The following is a 17,894-nucleotide window of genomic DNA, read 5'->3' as shown; positions in this document are numbered from 1 at the left end:
TGATTCTATGATGCTTAGTTTTCCTATCTGCGCATTGTGCTTCCATTTAGAGAAGTAGGTACTAAGTGAAACGCCTGACAGGAGTCGGCTCAGTTTTATGACGTTTATCATCGGTGGCCATGAAAACTCCGCGCTGTTCCTGGAACTTCCATCGCAAAGCGTACCGAGGAACGCCCGGGCGACGGTCTCCTGACCTGGACACGGAAAGGAAGAGGGAGCCCCCCCCACTGGTCCGGTGCTCCCCCGGCGGCGAACCCGGCCTGGCCTAAGGGGGGCCCCGCGGCCTGAGGGGCGGCCCGGCCCCGGCACCGACCCGTCCGGCCCCGCGCATGCGCGGCATCGCGCTCCCGCCGTGCCCCGCGCGCTCCCGCCGCCGCCGCCCGCCGCCGTAGCCGCGCACGGAGCGGAGCGGAGATGGCGCTGCACGTCCCCAAGGCCCCGGGCTTCGCCCAGATGCTCAAGGAGGGGGCGAAGGTGAGACCGCCTTAGGATGGACGCGCGGATAGATGGACGGACGGGTGCGGGAGGAGTCTCGGGGTGGCGGTGCGGGAAAAGCCCCGGCAGGCCGGCAGGGCCCGGCGGCACCACGTGTCCCGCGGGGCGGGGGCCGGGGGTTCGCGCCGTGCCCCGCTCCCGGCCCGGGGCTGCCCCCGCTCCCGGCCCCGGGCGCTGCGGGGCTCGGGGCCTGCCCGCCCTGCGGGGCGGCGCCCGGCGCACGCGGCCTTCCAGAAATCTCTGCGGGCCGGGATCGCGCTGCCCGCCCTGCCCTGGGCCTGGCTCTGCCGCTGCATCCCGGCCCCGGGATGCGCCAGGGCCCGGCTCTGGTCCCAGAGCTCTGGCAGGGGCTGGGCAGCAACATTCAGCCTGTAGTTGAAGCTGCTCAGAAGTATCCGGGTCGTTCACAATTTTTTTTTCTGGTACCTTTGTAATCGATGCAGAACAATGAAATGTTTTCTATATATTTCCTTGCCAATAAATCCGGTTTCACTGTATTTAATGTTAACATAATTAAGATTTTGGTAGAGTTGAAGGACTGTGTTTTAATAAAGGAGAAGCTTTCTTTGAAAAGTGGGCAGAAAGCAAGAAGGTGTGGTGTTTTTTCTTTTTTATTCATAGAATCAGTAGAAGGATTTGGATTGGAAGTAACCTTAAAGATCATTTAGCTCTAAGCCCCATCTGGTCTTGGACATTTCCAGGATTGTGCATCTACATTTTTTCTGGGAAATCTGTGCCAGAGCCTCACCACCCTCACAGGGAAGAATTTCAGGGCTTCCTAACACTTAATCTAAACATACTTTCTTTCAATGTGAAGCCATTGCCCCTTGTCCTGTCTCTCCAGGCCCTTATCCAAAGTCCCTCTCTCCAAGAAAGAGGGAAAATAGGAAAGTTTTCCATTTGCTGCTACTTTATAGAAAGAAGAGTGAAGGTAGCAGCTCTGAAAGCCCGTAGTGTTTCTTTTTAGAATCCTTCTTGGAGCCAAATAAAGGCTGACGTTCAGGGCAGGGGCAGAACAGGGAAGCAGAGTGGCCTCAGTGGTAGAAAATTCAAGGCCAGAACAGCAAGAGTTGTCCTCTGCAAAACGAGGAGGCAGCTGGCACTCTAAGATGTTTGGTTATTGCTACTTTTCTCCCTTCTCTAACAGGCTGCCCAGTACTTTTTATCCTGCTTTTTCTTTCTTAAGGTCCTTTCTGGGGATCCCATCTTGTCTTAAGGTTTCCAAACTGAAGCCAGGCTGATTGCCTTCTCAAGCACAGATATTTTGCTTAATCATTCTGCTTCTGAATTTTCAAACTGCACATGTTTTGAATGTAGCACTGAGTTAAATTATTTTTGTAGCATACAAAGGTGTGAGTAAAGAAGCATGTACAGAAACCCTTGCCCCTCTCCAGCCGGGTCTTGGTTGTTTTCTCTTTCTTTTTGGCATGTCACAAAACTTTTTTGGAAGACTGTGGGGATGCAAACTGTATTGCAAGTCAAGTCACTGTTCAGATTTTTTCTTTGGAAGCTTTTTGTGCCTGCTGAGCTGCCTAGTTGAGAAGGTGTACACAGTAGCTCTCACTGTCTTTGGGTAAGGTTTGGTGTCTGTTTAAACTGTATGTGAAATATAAAATGTATATTAATAAGAAACTTTGAGGGACTCAGAAGATTGACACTGCTTTGATGAGAAATTACTAGTTCATCACTTTTTTTTGTTAGCCTAATTCTGATCATTGTTCTCTTTAGCATTATTCAGGACTAGAAGAAGCTGTCTATAGAAACATCCAGGCATGCAAAGAACTTGCTCAAACCACCCGTACAGCATATGGACCAAATGGTAAATAAATCCCAAAATTATTGCTGCATTTTTGAGACAAATGCTATGTTTGGAGGCTAAACATACCCTGACAAAGAAGCAGCTGTTTGTTTCTGGGGGAAACACATTGGACTTGCTCTAAAACTGCAAATATGTGACTGTTTCTTTGTGACTGTAGAAAACAGATTTTGTTTTGACAGCTCTTGAGTAATGCTCAAGAGTTCAGTTGAGTTATGCTTGAGTTATGCTTTTGCCAGGTTTTTGTAGCAGTTACTGTGTTCTCTTTGAAACACGGTATAAAATATATGAAAAAGCATAAAAATTAAAGGAAACATGATAACATGGTAGGTAGTCATAGTGAACATAATCTTGTTCAGTCAGATGGTTGGAAACAAAATATTCTCCTGTATCATTTAATTAAATTATGTGTTGGAATTTCAGAACAGAAAACTGCTTATTCAGAAATTACTGATTTTTCCTTAATGTGCTACACTTCAAGTATTATTTCACAAAAATGTTTTGAAGTTCTTAAATTAGAAACAGAGCTAACCATTTTAATGTGCAAGATACACCTGAAAGTTAGGAGACAGTGTCTGTGTACAAAATACTATTTGCATAAGGAATTATTTTTATCAATTGTTTTGTTTTCCCATTTAGGAATGAACAAAATGGTTATCAATCATCTGGAAAAGCTTTTTGTTACAAATGATGCTGCTACTATCCTGAGAGAGTTAGAGGTAAGTTTTCTTGCTTCAGTCAGGTGAGAACCAGAGTTTCTGCTCATGGGCTGTTGTGATTCTGACTGTCAGTAAGGAAAGGTCACTCTGACAGATTATTTACATATGTCACTTTGGAACTCATTTACTTTTTTCACTGAATTTGAGGTCCACAGTGAAGAATATAATTCTTTTGTGAAGCAGCATTAATAATTGTAGGAGATACTTAATAATTCCTTACTTTCCCCCAAAACCAGTAGGTTTAAAAGAGGCCTATGTCTAGAAATGCAGTGGTTTGGAAAAGTCTGCCTGACATAGCTGTTGAGTTAATCTCCCAGTGTTGTTGCTTGACATGTTCTCCTGACTACTTAGAATCCATCAATTGAATTTAGGAATCTGAGGCTGTAGCAGCACACTTCAGTAAATACTGTGAAGGTATGAAAAGACTTTCCTAATTCTTCCTGCGACTTCAAATTTATATTTGTGACATAACACAGATATTTTACTGAATTTTATACTTAGTGATAGAGACTGTGTAAGTATGAAGTATTTACTTATTGAATACATTGTGTTGGTGTTCAGTATGAGTAAAGTTACTGTGGAAGTCTCAGTTCTGTTTTTAAAAAAATATAATCTGCATACTAGTGACCTGCTCTGATATGTTTTGCATGTTACTTTCAATCAAATGGCAGGTATAAGTATTCAGGAATTTGGTATTTTATTGCCTTTATCTATTTGAAAGAAAAGTGAAGCAGTGCAATCTTTAAGCAGAACCCTCCCACACTCTCCCCTCTTAAAATGAAACTGTTATTTATATGTGTATTTTGTATATTACACATGAATTCAATCTGAAGATCTAAACTCCAGAGTGTTTTCCTGTTGCAGAAATCAGTTGTGGAGCCACTGCATCCTGTGAAAGTAGCTCAGAACCAATGTCAAGGATATCTAATTTGTGTTGTAGTGGCAATGTTCAGTTCTCTGATTTTTTTTTTAATATATATTTCTGCTTTTTCTTACTGGAGAAGTTAGCCAATTAAGAATATCTGTGTGGCTCTCTTTTCCAATTTCGTGCATTCTTCATATCTCTAGGTACAATTTGAGATATCTAATATCAGTCTTCCAAATAAGAGAGCTTAGAAAGATGCATAGGAAGTGCCTGAAGCTGCAGTCTTGGGTGGTGTGTTTGTTAGTCACCAAGATGTGTAATTTCTTTTAAAGGTCCAGCATCCTGCTGCAAAAATGCTTGTGATGGCTTCACACATGCAAGAACAAGAGGTTGGAGATGGAACAAATTTTGTCCTTGTTTTTGCTGGAGTTCTTCTGGAGTTAGCAGAAGACCTTCTGAGGATGGGGTTGTCTGTCTCAGAGGCAAGTTATATTCTCATTACAGTTCACAGAGCTTGAATCCAGATGGCTGTTTATCAGTGTTCTTGGGTCATAATACTGTGAAATCATCTGCTTTCTTCCCACCTAATTTTTTACATAAAGATGTTTGAAGGGGAACCATGTGTTCTGCTGATGGCTCGTTTCCCTTGTAAACTTGCATCTGTTAAAGTTTTATGGCTATTTGAAAAGCAGTTAAAAGCAGTGTGAAGTCTTGTAGTGAATATTTACTGTTTGCTCCACAGGTGATTGAAGGATATGAAAAGGCTTGCAAGAAAGCCCTAGAAATTCTTCCAGATTTGGTGTGCTGTTCTGCAAAGAACCTTCGAGATGTTGAAGAGGTGGCATCTTTGTTGTACACGTCAGTCATGAGCAAACAATACGGCAATGAACGGTTCTTGGCAAAGCTTATTGCTCAGGCCTGTGGTGAGTGGGGCTGCAACAGCTGAAAAACTGAGTGGGTTTGGTTATGGTCCTTACATCTTCATGGAAGATAGGAAGGATGGTTAGTTCAGCAGGTTGGGTTGGATGGAATGCTTTTCCTCTGAAATGAGGGTAATATTCCTCATGTTAAACTCTGCGTTGGCATTGTAGCTCAGAAAAGGTTTGCCTTTCCTACTAGGCATTTCTAGAAATAGCTTTCAAGCCCTTTTAGTGCAGAAATCCATCTTTCTCCCTCTTTTTACATCATAAGGAGGACATACTGTGCTTCACATAAGCTGGTTCACAGCCACAGAACAATGGAAGTAAGACTGTAGTTCTGTTAAGTTGTTATCCCTGTAGATTTTTGGGATAGAACCTTCATTTTTAATTCAGTGATTTCTCTAAATATTATGGGTTAGACTTACCTCTTGACTCCACCTGTATGAGTGCATATTTGAACAAAATTAACTGAGCAGCCTGAATAAATGTTTCTTTCTGATTATTACATTTTAAAAACAAAATTTCTCTTTCTCTTTATGCCAGTTATTAGCAAGTTATAATTGTCTTGAATTTAGGCAGATATCTCAAACTACTGAAATCAAGTAGATCAGAAAAATTCCAGGCATTATTGATGGTGTCATTGTTCTACTTTATTCATTAGGCAAGACATATTCATTATTTTTCTTCTTTTTTTTCCCAGTTTCTATTCTTCCTGATTCTGGTCATTTCAACGTTGATAATATCAGAGTGTGCAAAATTGTGGTAAGTTTGAAGTAGCTGGCTTTACTGTAATTATTAAGGTAAATAGTGTAAAGAGGGTACATCTTTGAACTTCCAGAGAGTCTTTTCTCATTTTGTTGTGGCAGGTGTACTAAATTTTGGAAATTAGTCTTTCTCTTGTTTAATGCCCAGTAGCAGCATTCAGAAACAAAAATCATTATTATTGGAAGTGATCTAAAACGAGAGCTTGTTGGACAATGTTTGTTATTGCTGAATGAGCTGAAGTCTCATACTCAAGGTGTTACATACATCCAAATGCTTGTGAGGTCTGCTTTTCAGGCAGAGTAGGGCAGCTTTCTGACCACAAATGGTCAGAAATACAATGTTCCCCCATTCACAGAGTCAAAGAACAGTTTGGTTTAGGCTGGAATGTGTCTTAAAGATCACCCAGTTCCAGTCCCCTGCCATGGATAGGGCCATCTTCCACTAGACCAGGTTGCTCCAAGCCCTGTGGAGCCTTGCCTTGAACACTTCCAGGGATGGGGCAGCCACAGCTTCTCTGGGCTGCCAGGACCTCACCACCCTCACCGGGAAGAATTTTTTCCTGATACTCAATCTAAACTTACTTTCTTTCAGTGAGAAACCATTCTCCCTTGTCCAGTTACTACTTGCCCTTGTAAAAAGTCTCAGATTCCATTTATTTCCTTTCAGGGTGCTGGTATTTCTGCTTCCTCAGTACTGCATGGCATGGTTTTTAAAAAAGAAACTGAAGGAGATGTTACTTCTGTCAAAGATGCAAAAATAGCTGTGTATTCCTGCCCTTTTGATGGTATGATAACTGAAACTAAGGTATGTTATAGCTCAAAATAAGTTACATCTCTATTTATGCATATGTGCTCTTATTTTTAGACTTAGCTATAAATATTCTCGACACTTGGTGATTGAGATATTTTGGTGAATATTGATTTTCTTAGTATAGAAAAGTTCTGAACCTTGATTGCTTCACAGGGTTTTTGAGATAGGGGAGATGGTGTTGGTTTTTTTGGGTTATTTGAGCCAAACTATGTCTTGAATTTCTGAACCCCAAGGTTGTCTAGAATTGCCTAGTGATTTAATTTTTTTTTTTCTCTCTTGTTTTACCCTGTTGCTTGGGGGAGCGTGTCAGTATTACAAAACAGGATGACTTAAGGGTTACAGTTAGGTTGGGAGACAACATGGTTTGTCAGAAACTTGTAGGTATGTGGTTTAATGCTGCATTTTCACAGTGTATGTGTTTTACTAGGGCACTGTCCTAATAAAGAATGCTGAAGAACTGATGAATTTCAGTAAAGGAGAAGAAAATCTAATGGATTTGCAAGTCAAGGCCATTGCTGATAGTGGTGCAAATGTAGTAGTGACAGGTGGCAAAGTGGCAGATATGGCTCTTCATTATGCCAACAAGTACAATCTTATGTTAGTAAGGTAGGTACTAGGAGAGCATGAAAACATTTGGACTACCAGATTTATGAAATGTACTTGCCAAGTTAAGACAATATTTTTGCACGTGTTAACATTGTTATGGAAACTTGTTTTTAAAGGTTGAACTCCAAGTGGGACCTGAGAAGACTGTGCAAAACTGTTGGTGCAACAGCCCTACCCAGACTGGTATGTACTTCCCAAATGAGGTGCAGGAGGATGAGAACTGATGAGCAGGTTCAGTTCTTAACTCATGTTTTTCTCTCTAGACTCCCCCCACTCTTGAAGAAATGGGTCACTGCCATAGTGTGTATTTATCAGAGGTTGGGGATACACAAGTTGTGGTGTTTAAGCATGGTATGTATGTTCTGTAGAACTGCTGGCACTGCTGTTCTGTGTATGTTCTGTAGAACTGCTGGCACTGCTGTGCTGTGTTTGTATGTGCTTTGGGTATAAGATTAATGAATTAATTCAGTAATGCATGTCTCTGAACAGAAAAGGAGGATGGAGCCATTTCTACTATCCTCATTCGTGGATCTACAGACAATCTGATGGATGACATAGAGAGAGCCGTGGATGATGGTGTCAATACTTTCAAAGTACTCACAAGGGTAAGTAATGAGAACACTGGGGTTTTCAAAAGTGAGCAGTGGATCAGTTTGAGGCAAGGCTTGAGCCTGCTCTGTGCTCATTTGCTACCAAAGGCAGGAGATATTAATCTGCCTCGGTGCCTTCTGGAGCTGGAGAGTGGCTGTGTGGTACTGAGGTGTGGAGGGCTGTGTAGAGAAGACTGATTTTGTTGTGAGCACAGGGTACATGGAAGGTGGTGTTTAACATGAACTGCACTCAGTTTTCCACTAATGAGTGAGTGCTTGGAGATGGATTACCTTTACCACTTTTTAAAGACAGTCAGCTCTTTCTTGACTTACTCCCTAAATGTTTTGTAATGTTCCTTGGAAAGCAGGCACAGAAGAAAAGCTAGATAGCTTTGTCACTTGGGATCAGGAGAAACTGATTGGTTGCAGACTCAGTTTCTAGTTCATTGGTGATAATTCATGCTTCTTCCAAATAATACAGGTAGGTTTTTATGGATGGAAGAGCTCGGTTTTACAGAGGATTTTTTTTTGTGCGAGCAGTTTATGTGGTCTTAAATATTATGATTTAATTTTTCTTCTTTTTATACAAAAAGAAATGTTCCTGTATTTACTTGGAAAACAGCATGCAAAAATTGTAAAAACTGTTAGAATCTTAATATCCTCTACATGCCAAGACATGGACATTGATTTTGAGTACAGAAATGCTATGCATTTATGATTGTCTCCAGGAGTTGTCCTTTTTAAAGATTTATGATGATTACTTTGTGGGCTAAGAGACCAGAGTTAATAAGTAAATTCTGGTTTGCCAAAGGATGTACAAATTTAAATTTAATTTTAAATGCTTAATTTAAAATGCAAGAAAACAGAACAAAAAGTCCCAACACCTCATAATACTTGTTGAGATATTAAACTTAGTGTACAGTAGATTGGTTTCCTGGATGATATTTCCCACCAAAATAATGGAAAAAATGAGAAAATCTAGGAATGCTGTTACAGTTAACCAGGAGTTGAATTTTTTTTAAAAAGCCAAAAGATCTGAGACACAAAACCCACTGCATTATTATTTTGGTTTTTACAAAAGAAGCTGTTTTTCTTGAAAGACATTGGAGCGAATGAGTAAATTCTGGTAGATTTCCCTTATAATGCATGTTTGTTCTGAAGTGGATTCTAAATAAATCTGTGTGGAATAAAGTTCTGTTGCATTCTTGATAGACTAGAAAAATCCTAAAAAAATAAGAAGTAGTGGATACTTGAAGCAAAACATTGTATTTTGGTGTGGTCTTTCCACAGGATAAACGTCTTGTTCCTGGAGGTGGTGCAACAGAGATTGAGTTAGCCAAGCAGATCACATCTTATGGAGAGGTGAGGCAAACAGCCTTCTTGGCTTTTCATCTTCACACACACATCTTACAAAAAATACAGATATTATTTCATGCCAACATACATATTTGTGTAATAACAAGTGTGGGGGGGAAATGCCTCCCTGTCTTACAGTTTCTGAAATGCTGATACAGTTTTCACCTTCATTTTAGACTTGTCCTGGGCTTGACCAATATGCTATCAAGAAGTTTGCTGAGGCATTTGAAGCCATTCCTCGAGCACTGGCAGAAAACTCTGGAGTAAAGGCTAATGAGGTCATCTCCAAACTTTATGCCATGCATCAGGAAGGGAAGAAGAATGTTGGATTTGATATTGAGGTAAGTAGTCTCTGATGTTACTTGTTGCCCTGCAGTGCAGGGTTGTACTTCATAGTACTTCTATCAGTATGAAGTATTTATAGATTATTTAAATTGTTGGGAGCTCTGTGTTGCACAGTCTAGAATAATAACTTTTTGGAGTTGAATCTTAAAATGTTCTTTTTATCAGCAGTCAGTTCGGTTCAGTATAGTATAATGGCCTTATGTCAGAGGTGGAGGGGGATACTGAACTAATGTGACAGGCAGTAGGTCTTCAGAAATTACTGACTTTGTCTTCCTGCTAATGGATTAGGAATGAAGGTTTTCTAAAGGGAGAGGATGAGATTTTAGAAAAGTGATACCACCTTGCTAGGTGAAAGCCTGAGAAAGTTTTGAATGATGTTTTTTCCCCATCTGACAGGCTGAAGCTGCTGCAGTGAAGGACATGTTGGAAGCTGGTGTGTTAGACACGTATCTTGGAAAATTCTGGGGTATCAAGCTAGCTACAAATGCAGCAGTAACTGTCCTAAGGGTTGATCAGGTAAGTTTATGTGTATTTGGGTGCTGAATTAAAACCTGGCAGAATCCTCCTGCAAGTAGGTGGAATCTCCTGCAAATGGAAGGTGTAAACATAATGCTACTTGAGAATGTGGTTTGTTCATTTCTGGAAGCCAGGAAGGCATTTATTCAAGAGCTTGTAATCTGGAATGTGGCTGCTTCTATAGCAGTACTGTTAAAGTTTGTTGGGATTTTTTTTTAAGATTTTGTTGATATTTTGAAAAAAGTTTATATTTGTATCCAGAGAGTTACCCTAACTTCTGTAGGAACAAGCATTAGTAGAAGAAACTTCTCTCCTATATTTTTACATGAAAATCCAGTTTTTAGGAAAAATAGAGGTTACGGTCTTGAGGATAAAAATCTTTCATTATTTTGTGAAACTTCAGCAAAAATGAATTTGCATGTAAAATTTTTGTAGATTATTATGGCAAAAACAGCAGGCGGTCCAAAAGCCCCTAAGCAACAAGGACATTGGGATAAGGATGACTGGAAAGATGAGCCTGAAAACTAGAGTGCAGTAAGCTCTGTGTGTCTAGCAGAGAGGTATCTGTGAGTGCATGCATGAGTTCATTGACAAGCACATGGAGATTGTATGCTCCTTGAGAACACATAACACCGCTGTCTTCTGCTGTGTGCTGATTGCTACATCCTGTATTCGTGCCCTTTGCAAATGGATTCTGCTCCTGAATCCAAATTTTCATGGAAGGGATGATAAGTGCAAGTTCAGATTTGCCTTACTTGTCCATGTAGCCAGGGCAGAGAATGAGCTTTAGCATGGTAGGACTGATGGACTTCATGGTTTTAAAGTGTGATACTTGGAGACAGCAATTGAGAACAATAGCTTTGATAATCCTTTCTGTAGTGTGCACCCTGTAAACTAGTCTGCTGTTGGCCTATTTAAGCACTCACTTTCTGTAGACTAACTGAAGTCTTACTTTGCATGCAAAAATGAGGTAAAATACCTCTTTTTACTGTATCAGGGCTCAGCCTCTAACATTCTCAAGAAAAAAAAGCTGTTAATATCTCAATTAGATGGATATTCACTGGCTTGGGTTCAGAGTAGGGAAATTGCATGGATGTAGTGAATGCTAGCAGTCAGCATCATGTGGCTGTAGGAGAAGGGTACAAGCCTGATTTTAACATTAGCTTTTTCTACTTCTCTATTCTCTTCAAGATCATTATGGCAAAACCAGCTGGTGGCCCAAAGCCTCCATCAGGAAAGAAAGACTGGGATGAAGACCAAAATGACTGAACAATTTAACTGTATTTCTTAAGTGACATGACTTTGTGAGTTTTTTAATATCCCAGTTGGAGCCTGTCACAGTGTTTTGCTCTTGCCTTTAAATTATGAACAGTGTCCAATGGAGTGCAGAACTTCAAACACCTCAATAAATGTACTCACTGTTAAAATGTTGACTGACTTCATTTGGAGCTGGCATGACATGTCGTTCCCAATCTGTGAATGTGTAGGGGATGAATGACACTGAGGGTATGATGGGCTGACCCTTGGCTGGCTGCCTGATGCTCTCCCAATGAAGAAGGAGGCAGAACTCCTCAGGGGCTGAGTGAAAGGGGGGGCTCACATACCAATTCCTGTTGCAGGCACAAGAGACTCAATGTGCAGGGAGGCTGACCGTGAGCCTGCTGCAGGGAGCTCATGAGCTGCAATTGTTGTGGCTCTTTGTGCTCTTATTTGTGCTCCTTGGCCAGTACCTGAGTGTAAGCAGTCAAATGAATGTTGAAATACTTAAGTGCTGACAGCAGGTCTCCTGCATTAAGTATCCCCTTTCCTGAGACCTCACTTGGAGCACTGTGTACAGATGTGGTGCCTCAAACATAAGAGAAACAGAGCACTGTTAAAACGAGTCCAGAGGAGGGGCACCAAGTTGATAAGGAGACTGAGCACCTTCCCTATGGACAGGGGCACAGAAGGTCGGGGCTGTGTAGCCTGGAGAAGAGAAGGTTGTGTGGAAACCTCACAGCACCTTCCAGTGTCTGAAGTGGCTACAGGGAAGTTGGAGAGGGACTCTGCATCAGGGAATATAGTGACAGGACAAAGGTGAATGCCTTCAGACTGAAAGAGGGGAAATTTAGGGTTGATACACAAGAAGAAATTCTCCCCTGTAAGGGTTGTGAGGTCTTGGCACAGGTTGCCTAGAGATGCACTGGCTGCCCCATGCCTGGAAGTGTTCAAGGCCAGGCTGGATGGGGCTTGGAGCAACCTGGTCTTGTGGTAGATGTCCCTGCCCATGGCAGGGGTTTGGAACTGGATGATCTTTAAGGTCCTTTCCCCCACAAACCAATTTATGATTCTATGATTCATTTTTTTACTTGCATCTCTCACCTCACTCTTTTAATTCCCCATGCTCTCAAAAGGGAGTTTGACAGCAGTGAACTGCATCACATTCTAATGACCTTAAAAATAAATGCTGAGCAGCACTAGCCAGAATGATGCAGAGGACTGGAATCTTTCAGCTGAAGCACTCTGTTAAGATTAATCTTAGGAAGTAAACAGCTTATGTGTCTCCAAGTAGCTTGAAAGGAGAACTGCACTTGAAATCCAAGCCACTTCAATAATTAATCCTTTTACTACTCTTGCCAGAGCTACTCTATCTCACAACCAGAAGGGAGTGGAAGGCTAAATCAAGTCTGGAGCTATCTTATGCCTAAATAAGGCTGCCATACAACAGCTCTACTAATGCTGGCTTTATAGTCAGTTGGTGAGGCTGAAAAATAAACTCAGCAAGTTTTCAGAAGGATTGGCATACTGCTATAGTCAGCTGCACGAGGGCCACTGCTGATGGCTCTAAGGGTTACAAGAACAAGATGCCCATTTCTTAGTAAGGCTCTTGTGAAAAATGCACTGAATGCAAGCAGCTGCTGCTCTAGCTTGGCAGACCCAAGATTTTATTCACATGAAAGCCAACATGAAGCTTGTGGAGAAGAGAGCTTCCAAGTTTCAAGTCAGTGCAGGACTACTGGTCCGTATGCCTGCTGTGTGGAAAGGCTACATGGGGCTGCCTGAAGTGGGAGTGAGCCAAGCACTCAGCCTTGCCAAAGTACCAGCAAAAGAATTCCTGGAGCATTTGCAAACTTGAGAGCTCCTCTATTGGACATAAAGAGAGCTGAAGCTGCAATTGTTTTGGCTCTTAAGATGAAGAAACAGCTTCTTATGTTTGGAACCCAGGTCTAAAAAACATACGGGAACATGAAAGCCAAGATTAACTACAGTTCAAAAGTAGAGCCAATTGCTTTAAAGTGAAAAACCTGCTGATCAAGATTTATATCAATACTAGTGATTTGCTTGTTCCTTCTCAACTATATCTATATATACAGCATCAGCACATTCTCTCAAAGCAGCAGAGGCTGTCGCTACAGCAAAGCGTTTCCAGCTGCAGTTCTGACTGACAGATGTGCCAGGACAGAAGGCATTTGCCAACCTACCCTCTTTCCTGTGCAACCTGCCATTCGCAGTGCAAATATTTTCACATTCTTTCATTGTCGCCATGTCCAAGCAACTAGAGATTACACAGATGGCAGTGTCGAGACAGATGTTCTCAAAGTACCTCCTTTTCTTAACAGCTTTTAAACTGTGCACAATGCTCTGTATCTTCTTTCCCAGATAGACCTGCCATCACTTTTTCACTCTCATATTGAAATATTTACCAATATAGCCGGATGGGACGTGCCTGAGCTTGTCTGGCCCTTGGTGCTGAACCAAATAGCAGCACTGTGGTGTTTTCACCCCAGAGACACTTTTGGCTAGCTGGGTGCTGCAGCTGAGCACTTGGAGGCAAGTCTAGGCATGCAGGAGCTCTGGTGGTGGTGGGATGGAGCTTCCTCTTGTGAGGTTTACCTCTGGCAGAGAAGCTTTAAAGCGATGGTGAAGGAGAGGAGTCGGGTCTGATGGAGGGTTTCAATCCAGAGCTTTATTCCTGGCCCACAGGCCTCTGAATGCAGCAACAGCTCCAACAGAACTCTCTGAACTGCGTGGTTGCTGTTCCTTTTAACCCCGGGGAGAGGGGGAGGGAAGGGATGGGAAGCCCACCAAAGAGGTACATGAGAGGAGGTCTTAAGGGACAAAAGACACCTGGATGGCCCAATGTTCCCCCAGGGGTAGAGGGCCTCCTTTGAATCTGCCTTCTGGAATTCCAGGATTGACAGACAGTGCTGGGATGGGAAAAGAGAGGTGACTGACACACCTGGGAGGGCATTATCAAGGGAGGGACCCAAGGTTCTGAGGTAAATCCTGAAATCACAACGCAACGCTCTCACATCTTTGTTGCAAACATCCAGCAGCTGTTTGCACAGAAAAAGGCTCTAGAAATAAAAGCGAGCTTTGGGCTGCACCTTCCGCCTGCCCCACCTAAGCTACATCAAACTCACCAGTGCACTCTGTCCTTCCCTTCTCCGCTGCTTCTACCACTGTGTCCTCTGGATCTTGGAACCTAGAGGTAGGCACAGTTTTTTCCACAGAGGGGTTGGAAGAGGCATAGGTAGCAGCACAAATAGCTCTCACTGAACTTTAATCCTTACCACTGCCATGATGAGTTTGGTTGGTGGGCCAGTAAGAGTCATGCTCCTTTTACAGCCCGGTGCCCTGTGGCTTCGTTCTTCCACTCTCGTAACCAGTCCTGCTTCTCCTCTCCCGGAGGGGAATAGGCATCTGTTTCTCACACAGAAATAAATGAACTTCAAATATGGGATTATTTCCTATTAACTGTATGAGTCAAAGGTGATGGATTTGTAAGAAATAGTTCTATTATTATTGTCTATTATGTACATATAAGGTTTTTTCCCAAAACAAATCAGATTTTGACTTCTGATACTAGCTGTTTGTTCACCATAAGGGAAGTAGTAAGAGCAAAAAAAAGGCAGCTGGAATGAATCTATGCTTTTTGAGAAACCTTACCCTTCAGTTGAATGACTGTTACCCTGAAGCAAGACAGAAGATTTAAACTGGTTTTACCTTTATGGAGAGATAAAACCTAAACCCAAAAATTTTTGCCAAATGTTTTGGGAAACTGCAGTGCAGTATTTGCATTCACAGAAACTACTATTCAATGAAATACATGATGATGTCAGTTCAATACTTTTCCATATCTTGAGAGGCTGGACCTCCAACCTCTCAAGATATGGAACCTCTACTTTTCCATAACAAAAAGGAGAAAAATAACTTCTTATTTTATTTGTTCTATACTACAGTGAGTGGCCTATGTTCTGAACAGAAATTGTATAGATAGTTTGGTTTGGACTAAAATGAGGCTTTAAAGATAATAAAAAATATGTCATTTCACAGGGACAAAAATGTTCAATCAAATGGCATAGACAAAACCATTGAAACAGCATGGCAACCAAGTCAGGTGCAGTTTAAGATAAAAAGTAGAAACTTCATTTTCTCCTTCACTATGAAATTAAGTAACAGTTGATACCATATGGTATTATTCATTACTCATACAGAACAGTCTAAATATCAAGAAGGGATGCATCTGATTTCAATAAAAATTTCAAAAGAAACAAGGTTTGGGTCCAGTGTAGATACTGGTCTGTACCTGGCAGTGCAGTTTGCCCTACAGATGGAATGAAATATTTGACCCTCTGAAATTCAAGGAAATTTATTTCAGTGCAATCTAAGAACTGCGGGAACTAAGATAACTCTACAGACAAACACATTGAGTCATGCTTAAAAAGATACAGCAGTTCTAAAGAAATCAATTTTGATGCAGTTACATGTTATTTTCTGTAAGGGACACTTCTTGATCTCAGGCTTAGATAGGTTAGATAATAGGGATTTTTATGTTTATTTAACTATCAGTGAACTTTATCTTTGAAGAAATCACAAGTTTTGATTTAAAAAAAAAATATAAAGATATGTGTGGGTGAAGAGTCAAAGTAGTCTATCAAAAAAGGAAGAGACTAGTTCTGTCCAATAGATAACCTGAAAGGAAACAGATGATAATGTTATTCCATCTAACTCAAAATCATAACTGCATTTTAAGCTTAAGAGGAAGTGTTAATATTTAGCAATACATACTCCCATCCTATACTCACTAGAGATTAATGAGCATTCAAAGAATGAGCAAAATCTGCAATTAAAAATCATTTGTCATTTGGATGGTGTCATTGATCAACACCAGCTTTCAGGAGTATATTTGATTTCTATTAAAAATTATTTATTTTCCATTCTTAGTAAGTTTTCACAGAAAGATCCTTCAGCTCCCATTCATGTGCACACCCTGTGATCATAGACCAGACAGGAGTTGTCCATTTCTGAGCTCCTTTCTTGATAAAATTCGCATGAGCATGCTTAATAATGGTGAGAAAATAGTGTATGCTTGGTGTCCTAAAAAAAATTTATCTAAAAGTTCAGCTGCCCAATACTTCTATAGCCAAGAGAGAATTCCTAGCTTGTTAATCTGATATGCTAGTTTGTCTCCTTTGATTCTTCTGGGGAACCTGGTTTGATCATGTTTCCAGATATACCAGGTGCCTAAAGTGCGATTGAAGGTTTCTACATTAGGAAACACTGCAGCTAGAACAAACAGAAAGATGTTAATGTCACTAATGCTTTTCCACTCTTTTTGGAAGAAGTCAGTTTTTATAATTGATAATAATGGGAAAAAATTCTCTCCGGTCATCAAGGAACGGAGTTGGAATTTTTATGCACATTTTTCATCTTCACATGAAGATGAAAAATATGCATAAAAATTACGCACATGACTTATGAAGTGTTGGAAAATTATGCATTGCCTCACTGCATTATCACAAAGCATATTTACCATGGTTTAATTTGAATGACAAATTTGCCATTTCTTTCTCTGTTATTAAGATTTAAGAAACTGCAAAACCTAAACCAAAATCAAAATAAAGAGATAAAATAAATGATGTGAAACAAGCAAAGTAGTGTAATTAGATGTACTGTTTAAGGAGGCATATTCATTGAAGCAATGAAATTATGTTGCTTGAAGAGAATATAAATATTTTCCCATTAACCTGCCATTTCTTTAGCTGTTTTTAACATTCGAAAGGATTTGGCCAAAGAAACATAGGAGCTGTTTTGAGATCTTCAGTGTCATGGAGGAGTCTTCACAGCTGTACACCACTAGGGGATGCCAAAAGAAAGTGTAAAAGTCATCTTGTCCCATGAGCATGTATCTCAAGGTATTTCATACTTTGGTCTTTGAATTCTGAAGTCAGAACGCTGAAAAAAAGAGTATTAGTAGAAAAAAAGTATCACAGAATAATCACTACAATGTAGTGATTAGTAATCAAGATGCAGTAAAACTTTGTAATGGAAGAAGCAGACCACTTTATTGGTATGCAAGTAGTGCTCTGAAAAATTTGAGATAATAGGACTATTACACATAGTAAATAGTAGGGTTGTAAAGAATCAGCCAATATGTATCACCACGGGAAAAATATCCTTTTTTTTTCTTTAAGGAAGTATCTGGGTTTGTATTTATGAGTTTAAGCCATCACAAGTATATATTAATTCACTGACATTTCTCTCTGAGTTTGGCAATTCGTTTATAGGTTCCCTTATGATTTATGATTTGTCATTTATAGCATAACATTTTTAATACATTTTTCTAATTGAAGTTCTGTTTATATAGCATATGGTAATTAAAACAATTACTTTTATTATATGATGTATTGGGTTGAAATGTCATTTTGCTTTATGAATTCCTATTGACTTGTTTGTTGTTTTTAACGTATCTTTTCAGCATTAGCATTCTGTGGTGCAGTTGCATTAAACTAACAGAGCTAGGCAGGCATTCAACCAAAATACTTCAGTTATATGATGCTCAAAATTGTGAAATGTAACTGCTCAGTTCCAGCAGTAGAATTTACAATGCAGATGATTAAGTGTGCATAAACTGTGATTTCCATAAACCTCTTTGAATACTCAAGTACTCCCCATGGAAAACAGAAAATAAGAAAGGGATAGACTCAAGTGGGTTGCCTGAACTGAACTGTCATGGTCTGGGAATCCCAAGACATGAAAGGTGTGAACCCATTGGAACAAATCCAGAGGAGGCCACAAGGGTGATCAGAGGTCTGGAACACCTCTCCT

At 40.7% G+C, this 17,894-nt stretch overlaps 1 protein-coding gene across 2 annotated transcripts; it reads left to right on the top strand.

The window, feature by feature from the left end:
* Positions 1-313: 313 nt before the first annotated feature.
* On the top strand, positions 314-11,230 carry CCT8 (chaperonin containing TCP1 subunit 8). 2 transcript variants are annotated; one of them, XM_054654325.2, is made up of 15 exons: positions 314-474; positions 2,224-2,314; positions 2,951-3,030; positions 4,228-4,377; positions 4,638-4,818; positions 5,516-5,577; positions 6,247-6,384; positions 6,818-6,996; positions 7,113-7,179; positions 7,260-7,347; positions 7,486-7,601; positions 8,877-8,948; positions 9,119-9,283; positions 9,684-9,803; positions 10,995-11,230. In XM_054654325.2, exons 1-15 carry the CDS (start codon positions 415-417, stop codon positions 11,070-11,072), a joined length of 1,647 nt encoding a protein of 548 aa, XP_054510300.1. In that variant the 5' UTR covers positions 314-414; the 3' UTR covers positions 11,073-11,230. The 2 variants fall into 2 exon arrangements, with proteins under 2 accessions (XP_054510300.1, XP_077030557.1); XM_077174442.1 differs by lacking the exon at positions 10,995-11,230 and adding an exon at positions 10,239-10,950.
* Positions 11,231-17,894: the final 6,664 nt, after the last annotated feature.

Source organism: Agelaius phoeniceus, chromosome 2 (genome assembly GCF_051311805.1).
Source record: "Agelaius phoeniceus isolate bAgePho1 chromosome 2, bAgePho1.hap1, whole genome shotgun sequence".
In the NCBI taxonomy this organism is placed as follows: Eukaryota; Metazoa; Chordata; class Aves; order Passeriformes; family Icteridae; genus Agelaius; species Agelaius phoeniceus.
Note: the sequence above shows the minus strand (reverse complement) of the source record. Positions and strands in the feature narration are given on the sequence as shown.

Bases quoted from the DNA above. Each gene is read 5' to 3' on its own strand.
- CCT8 (XM_077174442.1), top strand. From the start codon at position 415: ATGGCGCTGCACGTCCCCAAGGCCCCGGGCTTCGCCCAGATGCTCAAG. The intron at 475-2,223 runs GTGAGACCGCCT...TGTTCTCTTTAG, and splicing joins TGCTCAAGGAGGGGGCGAAG to CATTATTCAGGACTAGAAGA. The intron at 6,997-7,112 runs GTAGGTACTAGG...TTGTTTTTAAAG, and splicing joins TACAATCTTATGTTAGTAAG to GTTGAACTCCAAGTGGGACC.